Source organism: Saccostrea cucullata, unplaced genomic scaffold, assembly GCF_032062105.1.
Source record: "Saccostrea cucullata isolate Sc308-1 unplaced genomic scaffold, CSIRO_AGI_Scuc_v1 ctg4544, whole genome shotgun sequence".
Classification (NCBI taxonomy): Eukaryota; Metazoa; Mollusca; class Bivalvia; order Ostreida; family Ostreidae; genus Saccostrea; species Saccostrea cuccullata.
Genome location: NW_026935285.1, coordinates 4,310 through 31,025, shown reverse-complemented (window position 1 = coordinate 31,025; position 26,716 = coordinate 4,310). Strand labels below are relative to the sequence as shown.

General features: G+C 37.1%; 1 protein-coding gene across 2 annotated transcripts; it reads left to right on the top strand.

Moving 5' to 3' along the window:
- Positions 1-455: 455 nt before the first annotated feature.
- On the top strand, positions 456-25,859 carry LOC134242358 (X-linked interleukin-1 receptor accessory protein-like 2). 2 transcript variants are annotated; one of them, XM_062724422.1, is made up of 8 exons: positions 456-576; positions 1,058-1,174; positions 1,553-1,870; positions 11,584-11,767; positions 15,152-15,288; positions 23,296-23,460; positions 23,729-23,851; positions 25,429-25,859. In XM_062724422.1, exons 1-8 carry the CDS (start codon positions 471-473, stop codon positions 25,815-25,817), a joined length of 1,539 nt encoding a protein of 512 aa, XP_062580406.1. In that variant the 5' UTR covers positions 456-470; the 3' UTR covers positions 25,818-25,859. The 2 variants fall into 2 exon arrangements, with proteins under 2 accessions (XP_062580406.1, XP_062580407.1); XM_062724423.1 differs by lacking the exon at positions 1,058-1,174.
- The last annotated feature ends 857 nt before the right edge of the window (positions 25,860-26,716 follow it).

Genomic DNA, 26,716 nt, shown 5'->3' with positions numbered 1-26,716 from the left:
CAATTTCTTGTAAACATTTACTGAGACATCTTGTTTGCTATTTATATATGCCGGGTTTTTCAGATGTTTGGATCTTCTACTGATTTAGGTGATTTACCATAATTTATCCACAGGTAACTGAATCGCTCATGTATACACCACGTTAAGAACTTGTCCCATACTGACTCAGAAATCAACAAGCAGCGTATTATGCTCTACTCTAGACGAAATCTTCGAGCTTACCCTCTCCTCAAGTTTAAATAACCCCATCCCAATTCAAAGAAATAGAATTTTTCATGTCCGTTTGCCGGAAACAGTGTATTTGTATGAAGGTTTAGCTGTCCCCTGTCCCCCGCCTCTTTATCTGAAAATCTAAGTTACATGTTGCAACTACTACTTGTTATAATAATTTGATTATTATTAACAAAAAAGTGTGTGCGTTTTACAACTTTTATCATTAATGTTGTATTAAAGCACATATTTTAACAGCTATGAATTTTAAATTAAGGCTATTTTTAAATAGGAACTTCTTTACCTCACTACTAGCCTGCGGCAAGCTACGAACTGTAACCCTTGATGTTTGTAAACAAATTTTCGGTAAGTTCGTCTCTCTCTCTCTCTCTCTCTCTCTCTCTCTCTCTTGTTACAATCAATCTTAATATACATGTAGTTCTGAGGATGAAGTTATCTTTAAATAGTTAAGTGCGAAGTATGGATTACATGTTTTAATAATGGGGTATTAAAACTTGTAGATTTCAACTCAACGAAGAAAAAAAGTTGGATTAGATTTTTTTCAGCAGGATAGGTTTTGCGATTAGATGTTATTATTCACTTGTTTAAGTAAAACTTTAGTCTGTGTTTATGATATTCATCAAATATTGTATAATATCAAGTAAGTAGTCCAAGTAGACAGGAAAACGTATGAAAAAGATAAAGCGATGATCGTAAACTCATGACTATTTTGTTTCCGTGCACTGCATAGACTGTCGAATTAAAATTCAGGCACTCGACCACTTCCTTCCTCTCATAGTTTTGAAAGTTCGGCTGTTTAATTGTAAGATTGAAGCTTATGTTTCAGGATTTACCATATATCCAATTTATTCACTAGCCATGGAAGTTCTTTGTACCTTCCCAGTTATTTCTACGTTCTTAACAGCACTCCTTATTGTCAGGTCGTCTGCTCAAACAACATGCGGTAAGTATAGTTAGATCACGAGAGTAAATAGGTTGTTTATGATTTTAATTGTTACCAGCTGGTAACTCAAGTTTACATCCCGGATGATTGAATGATAAATTATTAAGATAGTGCCCTATAACTTTACTCTTTATAAAATAATGACGCATTGTGTGTATTTTTTTCAAAATTTGATTTACAGATGTATATTTATTGTAAAACTTCGTGGTCTGCAAGAAGCTACATATATAGATCTTAGTCAAGGCGGACCAAGAAAGGAGTTGGGGGGGGGGGGGGCTCACTTCCCTTTATCAAACTAACAAGGCATACTGATGCAGGATAAAAAAAAAACAACAAAGAAGACAACTTTAATATAATGACAGGTCATTTTTTTTCCAGATATTCCCGTGTTACCTCCTAACGACAGCTTATCCACCTCGCGCTACCCCAGAGAAGCAATCACTATGAAATGTAACCCCTCCTCTTATGATACCATGGAATGGTTCTTCCGCCCTGACAATCAGACTGCCCTTCATCCTTTTCCTTTTGGCTGGTGTCAGAATAACCCGAAAGGCCCATCATGTACACTGTATAATAAGAACACCTCTTTAAATATCGAAATGATTAGCAAGGAGGCTAACGGAGAATTCCTATGTGTCGCCTCATGCAGTAGGACTGGAAGGAACACTTCAGCAACCATTATCCTTTATGTTGAAGGTATCTCTTTTGGCAATTTGCATTTTTTTACACGAAGAACATCAAACAGAAATATTCATGATTTATGCCATACTAGAGTCCATATTATTTTGCATTCAAGATTCTGATCATGAATCGGTGTATTTGTATATGAAAATCATTACTGTTACTGGATATTAGTTGTGTCAAGTAATTTGATACAATCATAGACAGGTATATATAGACCTATAATTATATAGCTTAAAGGTGATCAGTTTTCACAAGTGTAAATATAGGAATTAGATTTTTAGAAACATCTTTAAAGAAACGTTGGACCCCATAACATCATATATCATATAGATATACAAATATTCCAAATTTGTCACCCGCCAAAATCATGGATATACATGCAGGTTGGTCCACTGAAATTGGTTACTGCTAACAACTTTTACATAATATATGTAAAGAGGAATAATTAAGAAAAGATCTCTCTTCCGGGAGTAGACAAACCAGTTTTAGCCAAATTTATTTGATGCATTGCCATGTTGTGTGTACTAGTATTCAATTAATTTAGTTGAATACTAATTTATCTCTTGGGATGAAACTTTCATGGAAATAAAGAGTGAACAAGCAAATTAAAAGAATTGTGGTCCCCCACTTTCGGTGTCTCTGTGGGTGAATGACATTTTTATGGCATAATATTGTGTCAAATTTGAACGCCCTTTCATGTGTCATTCAGAAGTTATCACTGAAATTGATTTTTTAAAAATTAGACAAGAGGCCCATGGGCCTTATAGGTCACCTGAATATCATGCAACAACTTTCCAACAATTGAATTTGATTCATATTTTAAACCAGAGGCCATGAAATTCACAATTTTGAAAAAGGCACCATTGCTTATCATAATTATGCACTCAGCATGCTTACTTTGGTTAGTAATACCAAGAGGTAGATCAGAGTAACAAAGAGAAAATGCATTTCCACTTTATCTTTATCAATTGTGCACCCCATCCCACAGGAACTACTGACCCTGGGGACACATATTTCAAAGTTTTGGAAATTTTATAAATTTTATTTCATCATGTTGATTAATACCAAAGTGCAGATTTTAAAGCATTAAATTATTTTCAGACTATATACCCCCCCCCCCCCAAGTACCTCTGTCCCAGGGGCCAGGAAATTATGCATTTTTGGAAGAAGCAGCTTTCTTATATACGAAGATCATTGCCATAATACCCAGGATCAAAGGAAAAGATTTTCAAGGAATTCGTGCATTTTCACTATATAAACATTATAACCCCGCCCTAACACAAAAAGCCCTGACCCAGGGGCCCTGAAATTCACAAATCTCATAACTATGTACATAGTTCATTGGTTTAATACCCAGGTCCAGAAAAGAAGATTTTTAAAGAGTTTATGCATTTCCACTATAAAATCAATAGAGCCCTACCCTAACACTAGAACCCCCAACCTAGGGGTCATGAAATTCACAATTTTGGAAGAGGCAGTCTTCTTCAACATAACTGTGTACTTGGTTAGTTTACTTAATACTCAGGAGCAAAGAAGAAGATTTTCAAAGAAATAATGCATTTATTACTATATAATCTTTATAGCCCGCACTAGCACCAGAACCCCTGACCCTGGGGCCATGAAATTCAGAATTTTGGAAGAGGCAGCCTTATTCAACATAGCTATGCACTTGGTTAGTTTATTTAATGCCCAGGAGCAGAAAAGAAGGTTTTCAAAGAAATAATGCATTTTCACTATATAATCTATATAGCCCCGCCCTGCAACTAGATCCCCTGGCCCTAGGGCCATTAGATTCATAATTTTAGAAGAGGCAGCCTTATTCAACATAACTATGCACTTAGTTAGTTTATTTAATGCCCACAAACGGCAAAGAAGAATATCAAAGAATTAATGCATTTTCACAATATAATCTATATGGGCCCACCCTAGCACTAGAACCCCTGACCCTGGGGTCAGTAAATTCACAATTTTGGAAGAGGCAGCCATTTTTAATTCAAGTATGCACTTGGTTAGTTTAGTTAATGCCTAGGAGCAATGAAGAAGAATTTCAAAGAAATAATGCATTTTCACTATATAACCTATTTAGCCCCGCCCTAGCACTAGAACCCCTGACCCTGGGGTCATGAATTTCACAATTTTGGTAGAGGACTCAATGCTGATTACAATCATACCAACAGTTTGACTGCTTGGTGCCCAGGAGTAAAGAAGAAGATTTTTAAAGATTGCACTAATTTTAGTGGTTTTTGCCCCAACCCCAGGCCCCAGGGGGGCTGGAACCACGAAATTCACAATTTTTGTTCCCCTTCACACATAGATGCTATATCTAAAATTTGGTTGAAATTGGTTCAGTGGTTTCAGAGAAGAAGCTGAAAATGTTCAAATGTTAACGACGCACAACGAACGACGGACGACGACGGACGAAAACGGATAGGAATAGGTCACCTGAATTTACTCAGGTGACCTAATGAATTGTGAAGATTAAGGCAAAGGAGCCAGAAATCAGAGCATGCTCTGAAATATCTTGCCACAGGAAATGAACATGTCAAATATGAAAGCCCTGTCTATTCACAGAGGTTATAAGTAAAAAATAACATATTTGAAAAGTAGGTCAAACTTCCAGGACAAGGTCACAAAATAAAAAAATCTTAGTGTACATGTATTTAGAAAGGTCTTAGCTTGTCACCAGTGTTACAAGCAATACACAAATTTAATATTAAAGCCATTCAAAAGTCGTGAGCATAGTTTAATTGTTTTAAAAAAGCATCGAGGCCAAGGTCACGAGTTTAAAAATCATACTGCATTTTGAAAGGTCTTGGATCAAAGAGTATCCGGCGTCCCTTGTGTCAAAAATTGGGGTCACACTAGACAGTAATTCCACATAAATATTTCCATTTCATTGTGAAATAAAATTGTAAAAGATTTTTAAAAATATTGTCTAATAGATTTAAATTATACGATGCCTTCCATGTCAATTTCAATAGTCCCCGCACTGTGGCAACGCACTTTGGTAAAGAACAACGATTCTTGGTCTTTTGTATGTTTTAAAATAAATTCGCATGGAACCCTAGTATCGAAGGAATTCTGGGAATGTTGCACAGGAAAATATGCCTTGCGTATGTACAGATTTCATTCCGAATTTCTTCTGTTTTTACACGTTAGTCTACTGAGCTCGCTGCGCTCCCTATAAGTACGTCCTTAGTACCGAATTTTATTTCTTTTAGAGAGAGAGAGAGAGAGAGAGAGAGAGAGAGAGAGAGAGAGAGAGAGAGAGAGAGAGAGAGAGAGAGAGAGAGAGTTCTATGGTATGGAAAATCATAATTGTTTTCTTTTCCTAAAGAAAAAATGCGATGCTTTTATCCATTTTTCGACCCCTACATCTACCGAACTTTTTTACAGAATATATATATTTAAAAAAAGAAACAAACTGTGTTATTAAATATTCATTCCTCTATTGTTTCCCATTTCGTTTTATTTTAACATTCAAGAGAACATATTTGGGAAAAAGACAACCTGAGTAGTATAAGACGCCTGGATGGGTGGGTCAACTGAGTGCACTTTTGGGGCTGTGGGGGATAGGTGGGTCAACTGAGTGCAGCCCCTGGGGGGATAGGTGGGTCAAGGGAGTGCAGCCCCTGTGGGGGATAGGTGGGTCAAGAGAGTGCAGATTGGGGGGTCTGTGGGGGATAAGTGGTTCAATTCAGTACATATAGCCCCCCCCCCCTAAATACGGGGGTGTATTTACACTATGTTTACATTATACACTACGCTGCTACTACGATTCATAACGCTGCTACTACGATTTTGGCAGCGACTCAAAAGAATGTGATTATGACGTCACTCATTCACAGTGATTTTCCGAAAATGAAAAAAACAATAACACACAATAGAAACAAGAACACAGCAATTTTATTCAAGTAAAAAAATACAACAATTACTTTTTCTTCTTCTGTGCCTTATCGGTCATCAGGGATAGTTTCCTCTTGTGTGTAGTACTGGGGCCTGGAATCTCTCTGTTTTCTTCCTTTTTTTTTCTCTTTTTTGTCTCTTTCTTTCACTAAAGGTTTGGTCTGGTGGGTCCCTGAGATCTTGGGCTCTTGAGGCTTTTTCTCCAGTTTTTGTACTTCTTTGACGAATTGTTGATCCTCCTCATCCTCTGTACACTGATTAGCCCAATGGCCAAATTTCCCGCACTTGTAGCACAAATCTTTCTTGGGGCAATCTGGGGCCCAATGCCCTAACTCTTTGCAGATGTAGCATGGATCCGTCTGTCTGGTTTTCTTTTTTTCTCCCGATTCCCCTTGTCCTTCTTTTTTCTGGTAAGTGCTTCCTCCTCCTCCTCTCATTTTATCTTGCATGTTAGTAACTTTCACTTCTAATTTGGATAATTTGGCACGAATCAAACAAAATTCACTGGCGTTGTAAGTTTTCAGATCAGTCAGCTTGTTGTCATGATCACCCACCTTCTCAGCAATATATTTCAACTTGTCATGATGTCGCACTTTCTCACCAATATAATTCAGCTTGTTGTTAAGATCACTCACCTTGTTGTTCATATCATTCATCTTGTTGTCAAGACAATCCCAGCCAGAGTTGTATTCAAGATCCCCATATCTTCTTTATTCGCATATTCTGGAAGATTATACATGCCCATATCTAATCCCACTGCACCCTGTGACTCTGGCATGGGGGCTCCTACATACCCTTCAGGTGTCACATAGCTGGGGTTGTCTGGAGTATTCATCATTGCTTCTGCCATAATATTTTTTTTCACGTCTTTCAAGTTCGAAATGTCAAGCAAGACTGATCTTCAAATCCCAGCTCCCCTTTATATACCTGTTGTGTGCCGTGTGCAAAAATACCTGGGCTTTTATACTTGTTGCATCATCTTTTTTATATCTGTTGCATCATCTTTTTTATACCTGTTGCATCATCTTTTTATATCTGTTGCATCATCTTTTTTATACCTGTTGCATCACCTGTAAGGGGGGCCGTGTGCAAAAAAAATACCTTTTACCTACGTTTTATACGGAGGGGTATAAATGAGAAGAAAAGTCTGATCCTTTCTTCACAATCGACTATCATGTCAACCCTGATACACACTCACTCTCTGATTTTAGATGGGTATGATTGTTTAGTACGATGGGCACAAAACCACCAAGAATCTCTACCCCCGGAGACAGAACAAGTATTTCAGGGAGCGAGCACTATCATGGAAACCCCTCAGGATTTATGGTTACAATGCCTAGCCTTATCACATCATGCGACGACCATGGGGAGACTAGCTACCATACATTTTCTATGTCGACATATGAAAACAATTCTGCCCCAGAAATGGTACGGACTGAACCTGACCCGTTATTTCGGAAAGCCTTACAGTTTCCTGACCCATCCCCAAGCGGGCAAAGTGATTTTATTGTGGCAGGACATAGATGCGATGGAGAAAGTATGTATTCAATACGGAATGAAATACCTGGAAATTTCACACAGGCTAGGAAATCCGTGACTTTTAATACCAGCCTCAATCAAATCTACGAGTTACCCCCCGAAGACCGGAGAAGTCCCTGGATGGCCATAGTAGCGGATCGAATACGATTTCGGAGGAGAATTCGACAGTTAGAAGCATTGTTAGTTTTTAAGAAATAAAATAAAAAAATCATGTAATACTACATCAGTGTTATGTTATTGTATGACGTCATGAATACACTCGGGTTCGGCCATTCCCCCCTTCAATTTTGCTTTGTCACTGTGATGGGGCTTTTTTTGATCACATGATCAAAAGCGATTTTTTTGTGATAGCCTATCACAGGTCAGGATTTTTAATCACATGACGGATTATCGATGTTTGCCGCGATATTGCAGTATCGTCTGCTATAATTGTTTATAAATACAGACCCCCCGAGCGCTCGGCATCATTCCTGCCTAGCTGATTGTCAAAGAAAGAAGTAAGAAGAAAAGAAGAAGAAGATGTCTGGCGGAAATTTTTTTTATGAGGACTTGTTTCTTATTCCGGGTATATCATTTGAAAACCTGTTGATCCTCAGACGTTTAGACAACAACCGGGAACTGGTGCGAATAAACTTAGCAAGATTCCAGGTAAATGACAGTCATCGTAGGAGGCCCCACCCCTACAGACGGGAGGCACCAAGATCGCCGCCACCACCGCCACCCAGAGCCGCTTCACCCACCCCCCAGGGACAGGCCAGGAACCAGGGGAGGATTCCCCCTGGGGGTTTACCGTCCCCACGCGTCAGATTCTGTGCAGCCTCTGCATGACAGAGGGGGAAGACAGCAATTTTGTCTGCAGCAGATGTCTGCAGAGGCCTGCCTGTTTACTTTGTGCTGCCCGGATCGTGGAGCGGAACCTATGCTGTCCCCTTTGGTTTTTTCTGGTTTTGGTTTCAGGTTTTGGTCCAGGTAACTTTACTGGCTCAGCAGACGTCGAACTATATGGCCACCTTGAATGCCATCCTCGTCGGAACTGTCATCTTCGTCCCTGTCCCTCTGCCCCCCGGGTTGTATAACTGCTTCTGTATTTCTACAAAGGGGACAGCATAGGTTCCGCTCCACGATCCGGGCAGCACAAAGTAAACAGGCTGGGCGCTGCAGGCAGCGCCCACACACAAAATTACTGTCTTCCCCCTCTGTCATGCATAAACTGCACAGAATCTGACGCGTGGATACGGTAAACCCCCAGGGGGGAATCCTCCCCTGGGGCCTGGCTTGCATTTGGGGGGTCGGTGTAGAGGCTCTGGGTGTGGGTGGTGGCGGCGATCTTGGTGCCTCCCGTCTGTAGGGGTGGGGCCTCCTACGATGACTGTCATTTACCTGGAATCTTGCTAAGTTTATTCGCATCAGTTCCCGGTTGTTGTCTAAACGTCTGAGGATCAACAGGTTTTCAAATGATATACCCGGAATAAGAAACAAGTCCTCATAAAAAAAATTTCCGCCAGACATCTTCTTCTTTTCTTGTTACTTCTTTCTTTGACAATCAGCTAGGCAGGAATGATGCCGAGCGCTCGGAGGGTCTGTATTTATAAACAATAGCAGACGATACTGCAATATCGCGGCAAACATCGATAATCCATCATGTGATTAAAAATCCTGACCTGTGATAGGCTATCACAAAAAAATCGCTTTTGATCATGTGATCAAAAAAAGCCCCATCACAGTGACAAAGCAAAATTGAAGGGGGGAATGGCCGAACCCGAGTGTATTCATGACGTCATACAATAACATAACACTGATGTAGTATTACATGATTTTTATATTTTATTTCTTAAAAACTAACAATGCTTCTAACTGTCGAATTCTCCTCCGAAATCGTATTCGATCCGCTACTAGGGCCATCCAGGGACTTCTCCGGTCTTCGGGGGGTAATTCGTAGATTTGATTGAGGCTGGTATTAAAAGTCACGGATTTCCTAGCCTGTGTGAAATTTCCAGGTATTTCATTCCGTATTGAATACATACTTTCTCCATCGCATCTATGTCCTGCCACAATAAAATCACTTTGCCCGCTTGGGGATGGGTCAGGAAACTGTAAGGCTTTCCGAAATAACGGGTCAGGTTCAGTCCGTACCATTTCTGGGGCAGAATTGTTTTCATATGTCGACATAGAAAATGTATGGTAGCTAGTCTCCCCATGGTGGTGGCATGATGTGATAAGGCTAGGCATTGTAACCATAAATCCTGAGGGGTTTCCATGATAGTGCTCGCTTCCTGAAATACTTGTTCTGTCTCCGGGGGTAGAGATTCTTGGTGGTTTTGTGCCCATCGTACTAAACAATCATACCCATCTAAAATCAGAGAGTGAGTGTGTATCAGGGTTGACATGATAGTCGATTGTGAAGAAAGGATCAGACTTTTCTTCTCATTTATACCCCTCCGTATAAAACGTAGGTAAAAGGTATTTTTTTGCACACGGCCCCCCTTACAGGTGATGCAACAGGTATAAAAAAGATGATGCAACAGGTATAAAAAAGATGATGCAACAGATATAAAAAGATGATGCAACAGGTATAAAGAGATGATGCAACAGATATAAAAAGATGATGCAACAGGTATAAAAGCCCAGGTATTTTTGCACACGGCACACAGCAGGTATATAAAGGGGAGCTGGGATTTGAGGATCAGTCTTGCTTGACATTTCGAACTTGACAGACGTAAAAAAATATTATGGCAGAAGCAATGATGAATACTACAGACAACCCCAGCTATGTGACACCCCAAGGGTATGTAGGAGCCCCCATGCCAGAGTCACAGGATGCAGTGGGATTAGATTTGGGCATGTATAATCTTCCAGAATATGCGAATAAAGAAGATATGGGGATCTTGAATACAACTCTGGATGGGATTGTTAACATGCTGTCCGCTCTTGACAACAAGATGAATGATATGAACAACAAGGTGAGTGATCTTAACAACAAGCTGAATTATATTGGTGAGAAGGTGCGACATCATGACAACAAGCTGAATTATATTGCTGAGAAGGTGGGTGATCATGACAACAAGCTGACTGATCTGAAAACTTACAACGCCAGTGAATTTTGTTTGATCCTGCCAAATTATCCAAATTAGAAGTGAAAGTTACTAACATGCAAGACAAAATGAAAGGAGGAGGAGGAAGTACTTACCAGAAAAAAGAAGGACAAGCGGAATCGGGAGAAAAAAAGAAAACCAGACAGACGGATCCATGCTACATCTGCAAAGAGTTAGGGCATTGGGCCCCAGATTGCCCCAAGAAAGATCTGTGTTACAAGTGCGGGAAATTTGGCCATTGGGCTAATCAGTGTAAAGAGGATGAGGAGGATCAACAATTTGTCAAAGAAGTACAAAAACTGGAGAAAAAGCCTCAGGAACACAAGATCTCAGGGACCCACCAGACCAAACCTCCAGTGAAAGAAGGAGACAAAAAAGAGAAAAAGGAACATAACAGAGAGATTCCAGGACCCAGCACTACTCACAAGAGGAAACTATCCCTGATGACCGATAAGGCACAGAAGAAGAAAAAGTAAATTGTTGTATTTTTTTACTTGAATAAAATTGCTGTGTTCTTGTTTCTATTGTGTGTTATTGTTTTTTTCATTTTCGGAAAATCACTGTGAATGAGTGACGTCATAATCACATTCTTTTGAGTCGCTGCCAAAATCGTAGTAGCAGCGTTATGAATCGTAGTAGCAGCGTAGTGTATAATGTAAACATAGTGTTAACACACCCCGTATTTAGGGGGGCTATATGTACTGAATTGAACCACTTATCCCCCCACAGACCCCCCAATCTGCACTCTCTTGACCCACCTATCCCCCCCAGGGGCTGCACTCCGTTGAACGGCCTATCCCCCACAGGGGCTGCACTCAATTGAACCGCCTATCCCCCTCAGCCCCAAAAGTGCACTCAGTTGACCCGCCTATCCCCCTCAGCCCCAAAAGTGCACTCAGTTGACCCGCCTATCCCCCTCAGCCCCAAAAGTGCACTCAGTTGACCCGCCCGGCCAGGCGTCTTATACTAAAGTGCACTCAGTTGACCTGCCCGGCCAGGCGTCTTATACTACTAACCTGGTCTGTCAATATATTTCTTCTGGAAAGCTTTACTATAGTTTTGAAGCTAGATGTTTTGACTCTTACATTAAACAAAAGGCAAAAGGAAGGGTAGCATTTTCGCAACATTTTGATTGAACAGTATATAATGCCATATCGAAATCAATATTTGAAATGTTCTCATTTTCAGATTGTTTCGCCGCTGTTCCTGAACCAAGACCCCCTCAGAATGTTAGTGTAAGCCTGAAGCAAACAGCAACGCTCGCGTGCAGGGCTCACGTAGGAAAGTGTTACAGTGGAGAGAGTTTTTACTATTGGTTTATGGGTGGAAGAAGGTTGGAAGACAATCAGAAATACAAAATAAATAAAAACTTGTAAGTTGTATGGAACTTCATGGCTGCTTTAAGGTCACTTTCATATTATATGAAGTGGTATAACCTTTATAAGAAATGGTGAAGTCATTATTATATAATCATTATATTCAGTGATAATTTTTTTTTATATGCAATTGTTTTATCATAAAATTCTCATTTCTATTTGTTTTCTTAAGGAATGAATTAAACAGCAACAAATGTGGGAGTTTAATTATGCCTTATAAACCGCTTCGTGGTTTATAAAAAAAGTAAACTCCTCCAACCCAGGTTATACCAATATATTTCCATTTTTTCTCTCTGTTATAAGTCTTGGAACGTTAGCGGAGTGGATATCTTGATAATTCTACCGGAATGTAAATTAGGCAGATCGATAGGTCAGAGGCCAAGGAGGCCTAATTTGCATGCAAATCTCGTGTGCATATGTCTCTATGTTTGATGCTAGAAAGGCCAAATATGCATGTAAATCTCGTGCGGCTGCCTTTGTGTTTGACGTCAGTGGGCGAGGACTATCAAACTGGCATTGGAGTCCCGTATAATTTAAATCTATGTCTATATTTTTAAAATCTAAATCTTCATTTTTTTCTCAATAAAATGGAAATATAAGGAATCACTGTCTAGTAAGTATAGTATGCCAGGGACATCAACGATAGTGGGAAACATGCATTGGATAATTTATGCAAAACGGGCTTCACCCGTTATGCAAATTATCCCATTTTTCGCACTATTGTTGATGCCCTGGTATACTATGCTAAGTAGACATTGATTCCTTAAATAACATAAGTTCCTATTTAATTTATTCCTTATTATTTAACTTTCAATCATTAAGTTTAGAAAACAAGACAATTTCTCCCTTATAAGCGCATTCATATTGTACATATACTGAAAGGATTAAGTTACGCATATTAAACTTTTGAGTTAAATTAAAACAATTATTTCAAATAAGTTTTCCACCATTGTTATCATACATATTAATCCATCTTTAATCAACAAGTTACCAAAATTTTGTGTGATTTTGAGTGATAATTCCTGAGATATTGATATCAATATGTCGACACCCCCCAAAAATAAAACTAAAAATTCTCATAATCTCCCTTTTGCATCAGTAACAAACTTGATTTTTCCCGTGTACTGAGTTCACCAGAGTAGTTATCTTTTTCAGAGCATTATTATTCAACCCTTTTGACGGTAGTCTTAATGAGTGAGATTAGCTGTATTATTCAAAAGCCAACAAATCCCCCCGCCCATTTGAATACGAATTTTTGATTAAGGATAGAATGTACAGAACCCAGCAGGTTTGGTACACGTGGATGTTTGTAAAAAAGTCTCGGCAAACACTAGCTAATTTTTTCCAGTGTGAACATGCTAAAAAAAACCACGCAAACGACGCGTACGTGCGCGTTTGAGACTAAAATCGACGTAAAGTGGCCAAGCTCGCCGCCCAAATTAGAGCAGAGAGTTTCTGTCAATTTTGGATGAAAAAAATGAGTATGATTGTCCGCTGTATAAATATCAGTTTCAGTGATAATGCCTTGACAATAACCGAGGTGGCATGATGAAAATCCCTATCTTGTGACGTTGTTACGCGCCAACGAAAAAAACCTGTACAGCAGCATGTTTTTGCCTTTTAATTCACTTATGCAATATTGAATTCAATTACTAAACCCACAGTAGCTTCCGTCAGCCATACCACGATTGCAAGAAATTTATACTGACTGCAAATATGCAAAAAAAGATGTCTATAACTCTAATGCATCGTATGACACTAAAAAAAGTGATCACAAAATTATCATCATCAACATGCACGTGTTTATTTTTACTTTTTATCACTTCCCCTACGTGACGCCATACATTTCATGGTTGAGTAGTTTTGACCAGCGATTTTAGTGCAAAGTAACCAAAATACACATCTGACCAATTTTCATAATTTTCGGCCACATAGTCAAAACATTTTCCCATATTATGTTCTTATGCGTTTCTTTTTCCTTTCAGTATATTTTAAAAGTAACATATATAGCGGATTGATACGTTTTTGACGTAAGTCATTGTGACATAGGCAAACTAGGTTATGCAATATAGATTAATTTTCTATCCAATCAGATAACGCGTTAAAACGAAAATAAAATTATTTTCTGATAACTCTTTGAAAGGGAGAAGACTTGATTTCTTAATAATTCAAACAGAATGTATATTTCGACAAGCGAAAGCTCAGAAGCTAAGAAAGCCTTATATGCACGTAAATTTCGTGCGTCTGTCTTTGTGTCTGACGTAAGTGGGTGGGGACTAATGAAATTGACACTGAAAGTTTCATGTATTTTATACAAACAAGACAACATTTTAATAATCTAAATTTACAAATTTATTTCACATTTTTAAAATTATAATATAAGGAAGTACTCTAGTTTGTCAGGTATGCCAGGAACATTAACAAGAGTTGGAAACGTACGGTGGATAATTTATGCCTTTGGGGCTTTGCCTTTTATGCAAATTATCCCATGACAGCGATTTCTAAAATATACAGTGGTGGTGTAATGAGTTCTTTAAAATTTTGTACGGCTGAGATCAAAGAACAAATTGTGAACCTGACGAAAAAAAAATCATTTTGAAAATAAACAAAAAATGTTACTATTCTCCCCCTCTCTCTCTTTTCTCACCACACCCAAACTAAAAATAATATGAGACAGAAATAAATTATACAAATATCTGATACAATGTACTTAGATTACTTTAAATCAACAGTCTTTTTTCTCAAATCGCGTATCAAATACAAAGGTTTACAAATAGCTGTTCTTTTTTAGAAATTGAAAAAGTTCACTTAAATAAATAATCTGTATAATAGTTTTTGGAATTTCCTTTTTTCAAATTTTATTCACATACAAAATTTAATTACTAATTCACAAGTCACTAGTCACACTGAAGGACAATATTGAAAACTGACCAACAAAAAAAACGCTTACCGGCTAGTAAGATAGGGAAAACAGAAAACTATTTTAACTGTATAAATGATACCCGCCGCCTCCTATATGGTAATAATGGCAAAGTCCATGTTTTGCTGTGGCCAATGGGAAACCCAAAATATGTGTCACAATGGCAATATGGATTTCATCAAATTTCAGTCAGTGGTATGAAGGGAGGTGCAGATAAGGAATGGGTACAAAAAGTAAAGTAAGAGGTGCACAATGGCAATATGTAATAAAGATTCTGTAAGAGTTTCATTAAATTTCATTCAGTGGTATAAGAGGAATTGAAAAAAGAGATGGGTACCCAAAAGCGTAACAGACGGACGGACATACTGTTCACTATATACCCTCCCGATTTATTTTCAAGCAGGGTGTAAAATAATATGCTATTCAGTATGAATAGAATTAATCATTCCTTTACTTTCAGAGACGGAGACGATTTGGTGACAACCCTTACGATCAATAATGTCACGAAAGAGGATATGACGTCATATAATTGCCTGCTGGTTGACGATAAATTTGTAGGTGGCAACCGGAATATGACTGTATTTCTCACGAAGAGAGGTGGGTGACACTATTATTGGACTTTAAAAATTATTGGATTGTACATGGATCCCTTTAGAATTATGATTTTTTTAATTAAATAAATAAGTGCATGAATTACTTTTAGTTAATCCTCATTTGGTTGTATAATAATAGTGCAAGGTTTCTGACTGGAAATAGCATGGAGTTTGGAAAAAGGAAGTTAATGTCTTTTAGACATTAATTGCTGTTAGAAAATTTATATTACACATGTACCATGGCTTCGGACACTGAAACAAGAGGCCCACGGGCTTTATAGGTCACCTTAGCATCATATGCATGCAACAACTTTCCAACAGTTGAATTTCGTTCATGTTTTAAACCAGAGACTATGACCTATTGCACAATTTTGCAATTTTGAAAGAGGACCCATTGCTCATCATAACTACACACTAGAGCCCCCCGGTCCTCTATGATACCCCTTATCCAGGGGACTTGAAATTCCAATTTCTGGAAGATTGTGAAAACTTGATGTAAGCTTGTTTAATACCCAAGAACAGAGAAGATTTTCAAAGAAATGATGCATGTTCACTATATAATCAAAACTGCCTCCCCCTTACACCAGAACTCCTTACCCTGGGGCCATGAAATTCACAATTTTCAAAGGGGCACTCTTCTTCATCATAACTATTTGTGTATTTAGTTTTTTAAATACCCAGGGGCATCATAACTATTTGTGTATTTAGTTTTTTAATACCCAGGGGCAGAGAAGATTTTCATAAATTAATACATTTTCACTATATAATCAAAGGGTCCCATCCTAAAACAGAAACCTCTGAACCTGGGGCCAAAAAATTTACAAGTTTACAAGAGGCACCCTTCCTCATCATGACTAAGTCTGTAGTCAGTTTCAATGTTTAATACCAAGAAGCAGAGGAAAAAATTATTTAAGAGTTAAAAATACATGTTCACAATATAACCATTCATCAATAACCCCCCCCCCCACCTAAGATATCCTTACCCTGGGGTTATGAAATTCACAATTTTAGAATAAGCACTCTTCCTCATCATAACTATGTATGTTGCAAGTTTGCTTAATACCCAGGAGCAGAGGAGAAGATATTAAAATCCATTTTCACTATATAATCAATAGAGCCCCGCCCTAATACCAGAACCCTTCGCCATGGGGCCATGGAATTTACAATTTTAGAAGAAGCATCCTTCCTCATCATAGCTTTGTACGCAGTTAATTTGTTTAATACCCAGGAGCAGAAAAGAAGATTTTCAAAGATTTAATGCATTTTCACTATATAATCGTTAGCGCCCGGCCCTAACACCAGGACTCCTGACCCTGGGGCCATGAAATTCATCATACTTAAAGAGACACCCTTCATTATCATAACTATGTACGTAGTTAGTTTGTTTAATATCTAGGAGCAGAGAAGAAGATTTTCAAAGAATTAATACATTTTCACTATATATAATCAATAGAACACTGCCCCAACACCAGAAGCCTTGACCAATTTGCCAGGAAATTCACAATTTTAGAAAAGGCTTCCTTCCTCAGCATAACTATGTATTTAATTACATTAGCTTAAATCCCAGGAACAGAGAAGAAAATTTTCAAAGAATTAATGCATTTTCACTATATAATCAATAGAGCCCTGCCCTAACTCTAGAACTCCTGACCTTGGGGCCATGAAATTCACAACTTTGGCAGAGACACTCTTGCTTATCATAACTATACATTAACTATACATTAAGTTAGCTTGTTTAGTACCCAGGAGCAGAGAAAACAAATTATCATAACTATACATTAACTATACATTAAGTTAGCTTGTTTAATACCCAGGAGCAGAGAAAAAGATTTTTAAAGAAATAATGCACTTTCACTATATTATCTATCCAGGTCCGCCCTATTACTAGAACCCCTGACCCTGGAGTCATGAAATTCACAATTTTGGCCGAGGACTTAATGCTTATTACAATCATGCCAACACTTTGACTGCTTGATGTTCGGGAGTAAAAGATTTTTAAAGATTGCATTAATTTTAATGGTTTGGGCCCCACCCCTTAAGCCACCTGGGGACAGGGGCCATGAATTTCAAAATTTTTGTCCCCTTCACCCATTGATTCTATAAGCCAAACTTGGTGGAAATTGGCTCAGCGGTTCCCGAGAAGAAGCTGAAATTGTTCAAATGTTTACGACCGATTGACGACGGACGACGACGGACGAAAACAGATAGCAATAGGTCACGGGCAAAGGGAAGTAACTTTGAAATAAAAATAAGACAGAAATATGAATATAATGGCAGTGATCATGTTTTGCAATGGGAAACCCGAAATAATTGTCGGATCAAAAACTAAAATAGGAAGTGCACAAAGGTAATGTGTAATAAAGATTCTGTGGTATGAGAGGAGTTGCGGATAAGAGATGGGTACCCCAAAGCGTAACAGACGGACGGACGGACATCCCGATTACTATATACCCTCCCGCTTTTCAAGCGGAGGGTATAAAAATATTACATACATTGTTAAAGTTAGGTCTGTAAGTGAAATGGAAGGAGCTGAACTGTACTGAAATTACAAGTGCTCTTCAACATAATATGTCAGAGTTGATGAAATCCCACTATGTAATCAGAATGATGTAAAAACTAGAGGTACATGTATTGTGAGCAATAAGCTCACTAAATGACCCCCCCCCCCGCGTCCCATATGGTTATAATGGCAAAGTCCATGTTTTGCTGTGGTCGGGAAACCCAAAATATGTTTCGGATAAAAAAGTAGAATAGATCGAGGTGCATGATGGCATTATGTAATAAAGATTCTCTAGAAGTCTCATCAATTTTTTTTTGGGTACCCCAAAGCGTAACAGACGGACGGACGAACATACCGATTACTATATATCCTCCCGCTTTTCAAGCGGGGCTTTTCAAACAGGGGGTATAACCAGAGGTACTGTGAGCAATGAGCTCACTAAATGATACCCCCGCCTCCCATATGAATAAAATGGCAGAGTCTATTTTTTGCTGTGGGAAAGAAATGTTTCGGATAAAAAAGTAAAATAGGAGGTGCACAATGGCAATATGTAATAAAGATTCTATGAAAGTTTCCTCTTTCATTCAGTGGTATGAGATGAGTTGCGGATAAGGGATGGGTACCCTAAAGCTTAACAGACAGACGGACGGACGTAGAGATAGACAGACGGACATACTGATTACTATATACCCTCCAGCTTTTCAAGCGGGGAGTATAATAATTGTGTTAATTTTGTTTTTGTGCTGTTAGTGTTATTATTAATATTGTGTTACCTCATTATGCTGTACGAACCTCCCAGTAGTACAGGGATAAAATGTAAGAGAACAAAAGATAAACCGTGGTTTAATGATGAGTGTATTCAAAATATGCAGAATATAAAGAGAAACTTGGTCATTAAAAGTCTCCCCCCCCCCTACACACACACACTTTTGGGTGCAGTACAGTATTAGCAAAGAAGGGTGATATAAGGGTAATGCAGTTTTTATGTAAAAGAATTTTTTACCTCGGGTTGCCCAACCTCCCGCCCCCTTTTTGAAAAACGATGCCACGTCAGTGTATTGTACAATATTTTGTAAAACTTTTTGTCTCCCGCTTTCGCGAAAGCAAGATTAAATCTCATTCATTCGTCTGTCCGTACGTCACAGAAACTTTTCTAAATATACTATGGTTTTTGAGCCCGTGACCTTGACGTTGAAGTTAGACCTACTTAAATAATTGAACATAACTTTGAATTGGCAATACTGTGAATGAGATGAGATAGGGCTTTTACATTAGAGATGTGCATTACCTGTAACAAGACCTTTCTAAACACTAGTACTCTATGATTTTTTACCCCTTTACCTTGAATTTTACCTAATCTTCAACAACTTTAACCTTTTACCTGTGACAAGGCCTTTCTAAATACACACCCCAACCTTGACCTTCAAGTTAGACCAACTTTTAAAAAAAATGTTTTATATTAAACATATAAAACGTGACAAGACCTACCTCAAACACTATGATTTATGACCTCGTGACCTTGACATTGAAGTTAGGCCTACTTTTCAAAAATTATATCCTTGGTCATGAATTCTGAATGAGAAGAGATAAGGCTTTCATATTGACCATGTGTATTGCCTGTGATAAGACCTTTCCAAATACAGGATGAAATTTGATCTTGTGACCTTGACCTTGAAGTTTGACCTACTTTTCAAAATTATTAATATTCCCTTATAACTTTTGATTGAGAAGAATCAGTGCTTTCATATTTGACATGTACATTACCTGTGATAAGATCTTTCCGAGCATTCTATGATTTCTAGCCCGTTGACCTGGACCTTCACAGCTGATCTTATTTTTTTAAAATCAACTTCGATCGGTGATAATTTCTAAATGACACGTGATAGGGCACTCATATTTGACACAATTTGGCATAAAGAATGACAATCCCACACACAAATACAGCGAAAGCGGTGGACCACAATTCTTTGAATTTGCTTGTTAATTCTATATTTAACACTGGTTATTACCTAGAACTGTGGTCCCAAGGCTACATTGTCCCTGTATATAAAAAGGGGGACCTGAAAAATTATAGAGGTACATTGTATCACATTGACTGTTGTAATAAAATAAATAAACAATCCTTGGATTCAATTCAAATGAAAAATTATCGAATACAGATGAGAAACAAGATGTGTTTGTGAAACACTGATGCCCCCCGTATGGCAACATAGCGAAGATTGAACTCTTCTTAAATGCAAATTAAATATATTGATACCCAAGGTATGGTCTTCTTACTGGAAATACAATTGTGAAATATGAAAGCCCTGTCACCACCTGTTCAAAAGTTATGTCAAGGATGGGTTTTGAAAGGTAAGTCAAACTCCAAGGTCAAAGGGTCAAAGTTGTTGGTTTCTTAAGAAAGATCTAACGTCACAAGAATTACATAGTATTTGAAGTATGAAAGCCCTGTCACTAACTGTTCAAAAGCTATGGCCAAGGTTAATTTTTTTAAGACGTAGTTCAAACATCAAGGTCAAATTTCTTGAAATCAAATGAAAGGTCTTGTCACAAGAACTAAATATGTAAAGCGTGAAAGCCCTAGCCCTAACCCTTCAAAAGCTATGGTCAGTGTTTGTTTCTAATGTAGGTCAAATCCAATGGAAAGGTGAAAGGATAACATTTCTTGGTATCAGTGAAGGGTCACATATATGTGAAGCATGGAAGCTCTAGCCTTTACGGTTCAAAAGTTATGGCCAAGGCTAAAGTTTTTTCACAGGTACGGAAATCTCCAGGGTCAAAAGGTCATGCTTGTTGTATCCGATGAAAGGTCTTCCCACAAAGAATACATATGTGAAGTATGAAAGTCCTAGTTCAAAAGTTAAGACCAAAGTAAAAGTCGGTCAAACTCCAAGGTTAAAGTCAAAAGGTCAAATTTTTTAAAAGAAGTGCAAACTTCAAAGTCAAGGTCGCGGCATCAAAAATCACTGGACTACAGTATTTCGAAAGGTCTTGTCACAAGGAATACACATGTGAAATATGAAAGCCATAGCTCCTCTCAATCAAAAGATATGGACAAGGTTACAGTTTTTGCGCACAAAAATACAGACAGACAGAGGAACACGACAAAAACTATATACCCCCGAATTTTCGATTACAGGGGCATAAAAATATACAATACAAACAAGAAATTATAAAGTACCATTCTCTTTCATCCTAGGACTTACAGTAAGGCGTGGCATTCTCGACGCTTCGTCGTTAACGCTTCTCAAGTGATGAATATATTCTCAATGATTAAGAAATTAATAACAATGAGAACATTGAAGATGTGTTTGTGAAACACTGATGCCCCGTATGGCAACAAAGCAAAGATGAAACTTCTCTTAAATGCAAATTAAATATGTCGGAACCCAAGGTAAGGTCTTCTCACAAGAAATACCACTGTAAATTATGAAAGTCAAAACTCCACTTAATAAAAAGTTATGGATAAGGTTAGAATTTTTGCGGACAAACAGACATTCAGACAGACAAACGGACATGACAAAAACTATATATCCCCAAATCTTCGGTTTAAAGGGGCTCGGGGGGCTCTGTCTGTCCGTCTCTCTGTTTGTCTGTTTGTCCGCAAAAACTTTAACCTTGTTCATAACTTTTGATTTAGTGAAGCTGTGACTTTCATATTTCATATTTCACATGTGTATTCCCTGTGACAAGACCTTTCTTTGGGTACCATCAAATTTGACCTTTTGACCTTGACCTTGGAATTTGACCCACTTTAAAACAAAAAAAAATCACATTTTTACTTTGGCCATAACTTTTAAATGGTAGATACTAGGACATTTATACTTCACATATATATCTTTTGTGACAAGACCTTTTACTGGATTTCACCAACTTTGACCTTTTTACCTTGACTTTGGAGATTTACGTACTTATGAAAAAACTTTAACCTTGGCAAGAACTTTTGAACAATAAGGTCTAGAGCTTTCATATTTCACATATGTAATCCTTGTAAGAAGACGCTTCATTGGATACCAAGAGCTTTGACCCTTTGACCTTGACCTTGGAGTTTGACCTACTTTAAAAAAATAAACATTGACCATATCTTTTAAAGGGTAAGAGGTAGTGCTTTCATACTTTAAATATTTAATCCTTGTGAATAGACCTTTCATTTGATATCAAGACCTTTGACCCTTTGACCTTGACCTTAGAATTTGACCTACTTAAAAAAATATTAACCTTGGCCATAACTTTTGAAAGGTTTGGGCTGGAGCTTCCATACTTCACATATGTATTCTTTCTAGAAAGAACATTTATTGGATACCAATAACTTTGACTTTTTGACCTTGACCTTGGAGATTTCCGAACTTATAAAGAAAAAATTTACCTTGGCAATAAATTTTGAAGAGTAAGAGCTAGGGCTTTCATACTTCACAAATGTAATTCTGAAGACATGACCTTTCATTCAATACCAATTACCTTGACATTCTGACCTTGATCTTTGAATTTAACGTACTGTTAAAATCTTTTTTATCTTGGTTATAACTTTTAAATGGTAAGGGCTAGGGCTGCCATAATTTAATCATGTGATCTTTGTTGAAAGACCTTTCATTCAATACCAATAACCTTGACCTTCTGACCTTGATCTTGAAGATTTCTGCACTTATGAAAAAACTTAAGCCTGGCCAACACTTTGGAACAGATGGTAATAGGGCTTTCATGTTTTACAATTGTATTTCCAGTGAGGAGAGCCTACTTTGGGTACCAATGTATTGAATTTGCATCTAAGAAAAATTAATCTTCACTATGTTGCCATAGTTGGGCATCAGTGTTTCACAAACACATCTTGTTTTTTTTTGACGATAAAAACTTCAGACTCCTGTATTCATATCTAAAAAATTAAGTCATATCTGATGGTTTATTTCATTGCCCCCCCCCCCCCCCCCCCGGTTCCTTAAGCCCAACCTCTGGAAAATATGAAATGCAAAATAAAGATTATACAATTCAAGTTATTTTTTTCTACAATACAAATGGAAAATTGTAGAACACAAATAAAAATTATACAATACAATGAAAAGTGTGACGATGCAGATGGAAAATTATATAATACAAATAAAAATTACACAGTACAAATGGAAAAGATTGAACATTGCAAGTTTGACATGCCATAGATTTAAGAAATTAATGTAAAAAAAATTCTGAGTATCAAAGAAAAATTTGGACAGAAAACGTCAACAGTGCGCGTAGCAACAATCAAATGTTCAAATCATAAGATCTTTTCTTAGGTACACATTTTATGACCCTTTGATCATAACCTTTGGAATTTCACTTACTTTTCATTAGCTAATCTTGGTTATACGGTTTGAATGATTGGAGCTAGGACTTTCAATTTATGCTGCTTGTTTATTTCTTTTAATATTTCAAGGAAATAATCAAATTTTGAGTGACATGCATATGTTTATTTAACTAGTAAATAAGTTTATATATATGCTATTAGGCTGTAAATAATGAAATATTTTTTTTATTTTTCAGAAACAATGATAAAAACTATGGACAGCAGTAGTTCCGTCATTATTTTGTCTGTCGTGGTGCCAATAATTTTTTTTATACTTTGTATCATTCTCTTTGCCTTCTGTTTTATTTTTTGCAAGTGGCACCTTATATACCATTTCTGTCAGGGCAAGAAAACAGATAGAGGTGAGTTTTAATGCTTATACCCCCTTTCGTATAAAATTTCTTTCATTTTCAATTTTTCAAGAAAATTAATATGATCAACAGTTAAATTCTACTTTTACACGGAATATACTATGTACATTTAATATGGTAATTATCAGGATACATTTACTCTGCTTATAGTTTAAAAAGCTAGTGAATGATTGTCTGCTTGTACTTGAGACAAAGTCAAGAAAAACCTATCATATAAATCTTAATAATAATTAAGTATTATGTATTTAATCTATTTCAGGTACAAATGATTATGACGTTTTGCTGTACAAGGACGACGATCACGCGGGGGAGGCGAGCAGACTGAGAGAGGAGTTGGAGTGTTTGATGTACAAGGTGTGTGCACAGGAGGACAGTCACGGGGGTAAGTGTCATCCGGAACAACTGGCGTATTCCCGGAATCTTCCACGATTTTGATTTTTGACTGCTAGATAAACGTCAGAACTGACGCCAAATTATTAAAACTATGTACAAGTCAACCCCATGGGAATGCTGTCTCAACAGTTGGTTTTTATGTTGTTTCCTGGCACGTCACATTTTAAATATTGTATTAAAAGAAAACCTTAAAAAAAACAAATTATTCATCATAAAGCAGGTCTGATATTATTTTATTAATATAGCTTTTTGATGAGGTTGATCCATAGATATTCATGAAGTCGATATATCTATGGATTGACCGAATTAAAGGGCTACATTTGTTATATTATTGTTTACGGAGATTGACAAAAGAAAATTTGAAGATAATGGGAACAAGGCATAAGTTTTTCTCTTGTCTTTTTAACACTAAGGGACTATAGATCAAAATTAATCTGGGCTGTTTATTGTTTTTGTTTTTACTATATAATGATAGAGTAATTCAGGGAATTTAATACTAGTAATTCAAAAAGCTTAATATGTTTTATTATGTTTTGTATTAATTTAAAGAAAACATCTCTAATATTATGAGTATGTTTTAATATAAAGTAGATCCTTATTCAAGGCACTGTTACCAATTACTATATCCCAGAACATTAGAATTATAAACAGGAGTTTAAGTTTATTTTTCTCTTTCAGAAACGCCAAGTCATACACTGCATTAGCAAGCACAATATTATTTACATGGTTAGAAACATTAAGTCCATATGCATTTCAGAATCTATAAATAGTAACACAAGTCTTTACGATGTTATATACTTGATCATGTGATCAAGTTTGAGCTAATGAGAGAGCTTGGATTAAATGAGAAAAATAATATTAGAAATTAAACTTTTCTCCACCTTTATTTTGGGGTGGGTTGGCTTCCATATAGAGTACATTGTAATCCTGTGTTTGAAAAAAAATTATGAAAGAAGACAAAAAAGAAAAAAAAAACCCTTGACCCGTGCTGTATATTATAATAATAAGTGGGGGGGGGGGGGGGGGGGGGGGGTCTGACTATTAGAACCTGTAACTTTATCGCTTAATTGTGTTCTAAATTCAAGTTGCTTCTTTCCCTTTAAACTGACAAGTTATGTCCTATTATTTAAAAGCAAAAATAAACATTTGGAACTTAACAACGAAAATTCATTTTGATATGATGTGGAAGAAATAACATTTCCTAAAATGTTTCAGTTTTAAGTAGAGACTTATTTAAAAATTTACTCCCCCCCCCCCCCTTTACAAAAAAAAAGAAACATTTTTTTTAGCTCGGTCATCCAAGACATTCGCATGGCTATGTACTATAGCCATGCAAACAAATTAAGACTAATGTTCACGTGGTTAAGAGAAATCTCCGATTGCAGCCAAAAACGTTGTTTTTAAATTGTAGCTCATCCATCCCTACTTGGTAAGAAAAGGAAAAAGTGATCGACCCAATACTCGTATTAAACAAGTGTCGTTGAGGTTGAGATGCATGCTGAATCCGGCATGGTAACAAAAATCAATTACAAGACTTTTTTCATTTCAAATTTTATTTATATATAGGTGGGGTGATGCAGAGCTTACAGAATTTAATAGATTCTAGTTCCTGTGTGATCTTCTTCTGCAATGAAAACGACAAACATATGGATACAATCCTTAGCAAAGCTCAAGAAAACATCTCCGTGTTTGTGATTCGGAAGAAGAGCGAGTCCAGAGAAACCAGTGAGCTACGCAACAAATCAATGGCTGCTTTTGAAGAACTTCAGTGGCCGTCACACCGAGAGAGTAAATCTTTTTGTGTAACATGGCGTAAAGACGAGTTCTATTACAGACTAAGATGTGGACTTCCCAGGCCTAGAGCAGACCAAAATGTACACGCTGAAGAACACATACATGTACATAACTTGCGTACTGATATTCAATGCTGGGAAAACGAAATGAACAAATTATAGACTTTATAAACTTAATATTTAAATAAAGTACTATATATTGCTTTTGAATCTTCATCTACACGTATAATTAAACTAGTATACACCGCGCTCTGCTAGGTCTCAAATATATTCATTCCAAGGTTGATTGTAAACCACTCAAAAGTAAAACATGTTATAAGATACATTTACTTCCATCTGGGGTTATATATGTAGGATAAAACCAGAGACCTCGGAATGAATACTCGGAAGTCTTTGATTTTATCCTACATCTATGACCCCAACCGGAAGTAAATGTATCTTATAACTTAAAGATGTCTTATTTTGTATCGAGGTAATTTTTGAGGAATAAATGAGTGGTTTACAATAAAGAGGATAGACCAGAGACCTCTGGAACGTTTTAATTGACAAGAAAAAGTCTTTTGAAGGGAACGATGTCATTTTAAAATGGGTTAATGATATATTAACAAAATACGAACTTGAAGCGGGGGTGCCTGAAATTGAGTTAAATACCTTGTGGTAAAAATAAGTAGGGGTGTCCAGTATACGAAACAAGTACCTGTGTAAGGAAACCTGTATCAAAGATACCGGTATAATTTTGAAATTATTATACCCTTGGATCAGGATCCAGTGGCTGGCTAAGCTGATCTTTTAGGCTGAAAATATGAAATATTGCTTGTTTACTTTGTTTGTAGTTGCTTACCGACCCGCTTAAAAAGCACTTGACCCCAAAAAAATTATTTTATTATTAAGTTTTCCGAATATTAAAATTATAATTTCCGACATTTGAATTTTGTTTTCATCAATCCGTGACATATTATAAGTAAAGCTTCTTTATATATAGTTTACCCTTTAAAAATCTGATTTGTTCTCCAACAAAACCCAAAAAACTAAAAATAAGATATCTACATCCTACCCTCTCT

Coding starts and splice junctions, on each gene's coding strand:
- LOC134242358 (XM_062724422.1), top strand. CDS start 471: ATGAATTTTAAATTAAGGCTATTTTTAAATAGGAACTTCTTTACCTCA. Junction 1,175..1,552: donor GTCTGCTCAAACAACATGCG/GTAAGTATAGTT, acceptor TTTTTTTTCCAG/ATATTCCCGTGTTACCTCCT. Junction 15,289..23,295: donor TGTATTTCTCACGAAGAGAG/GTGGGTGACACT, acceptor TTTATTTTTCAG/AAACAATGATAAAAACTATG.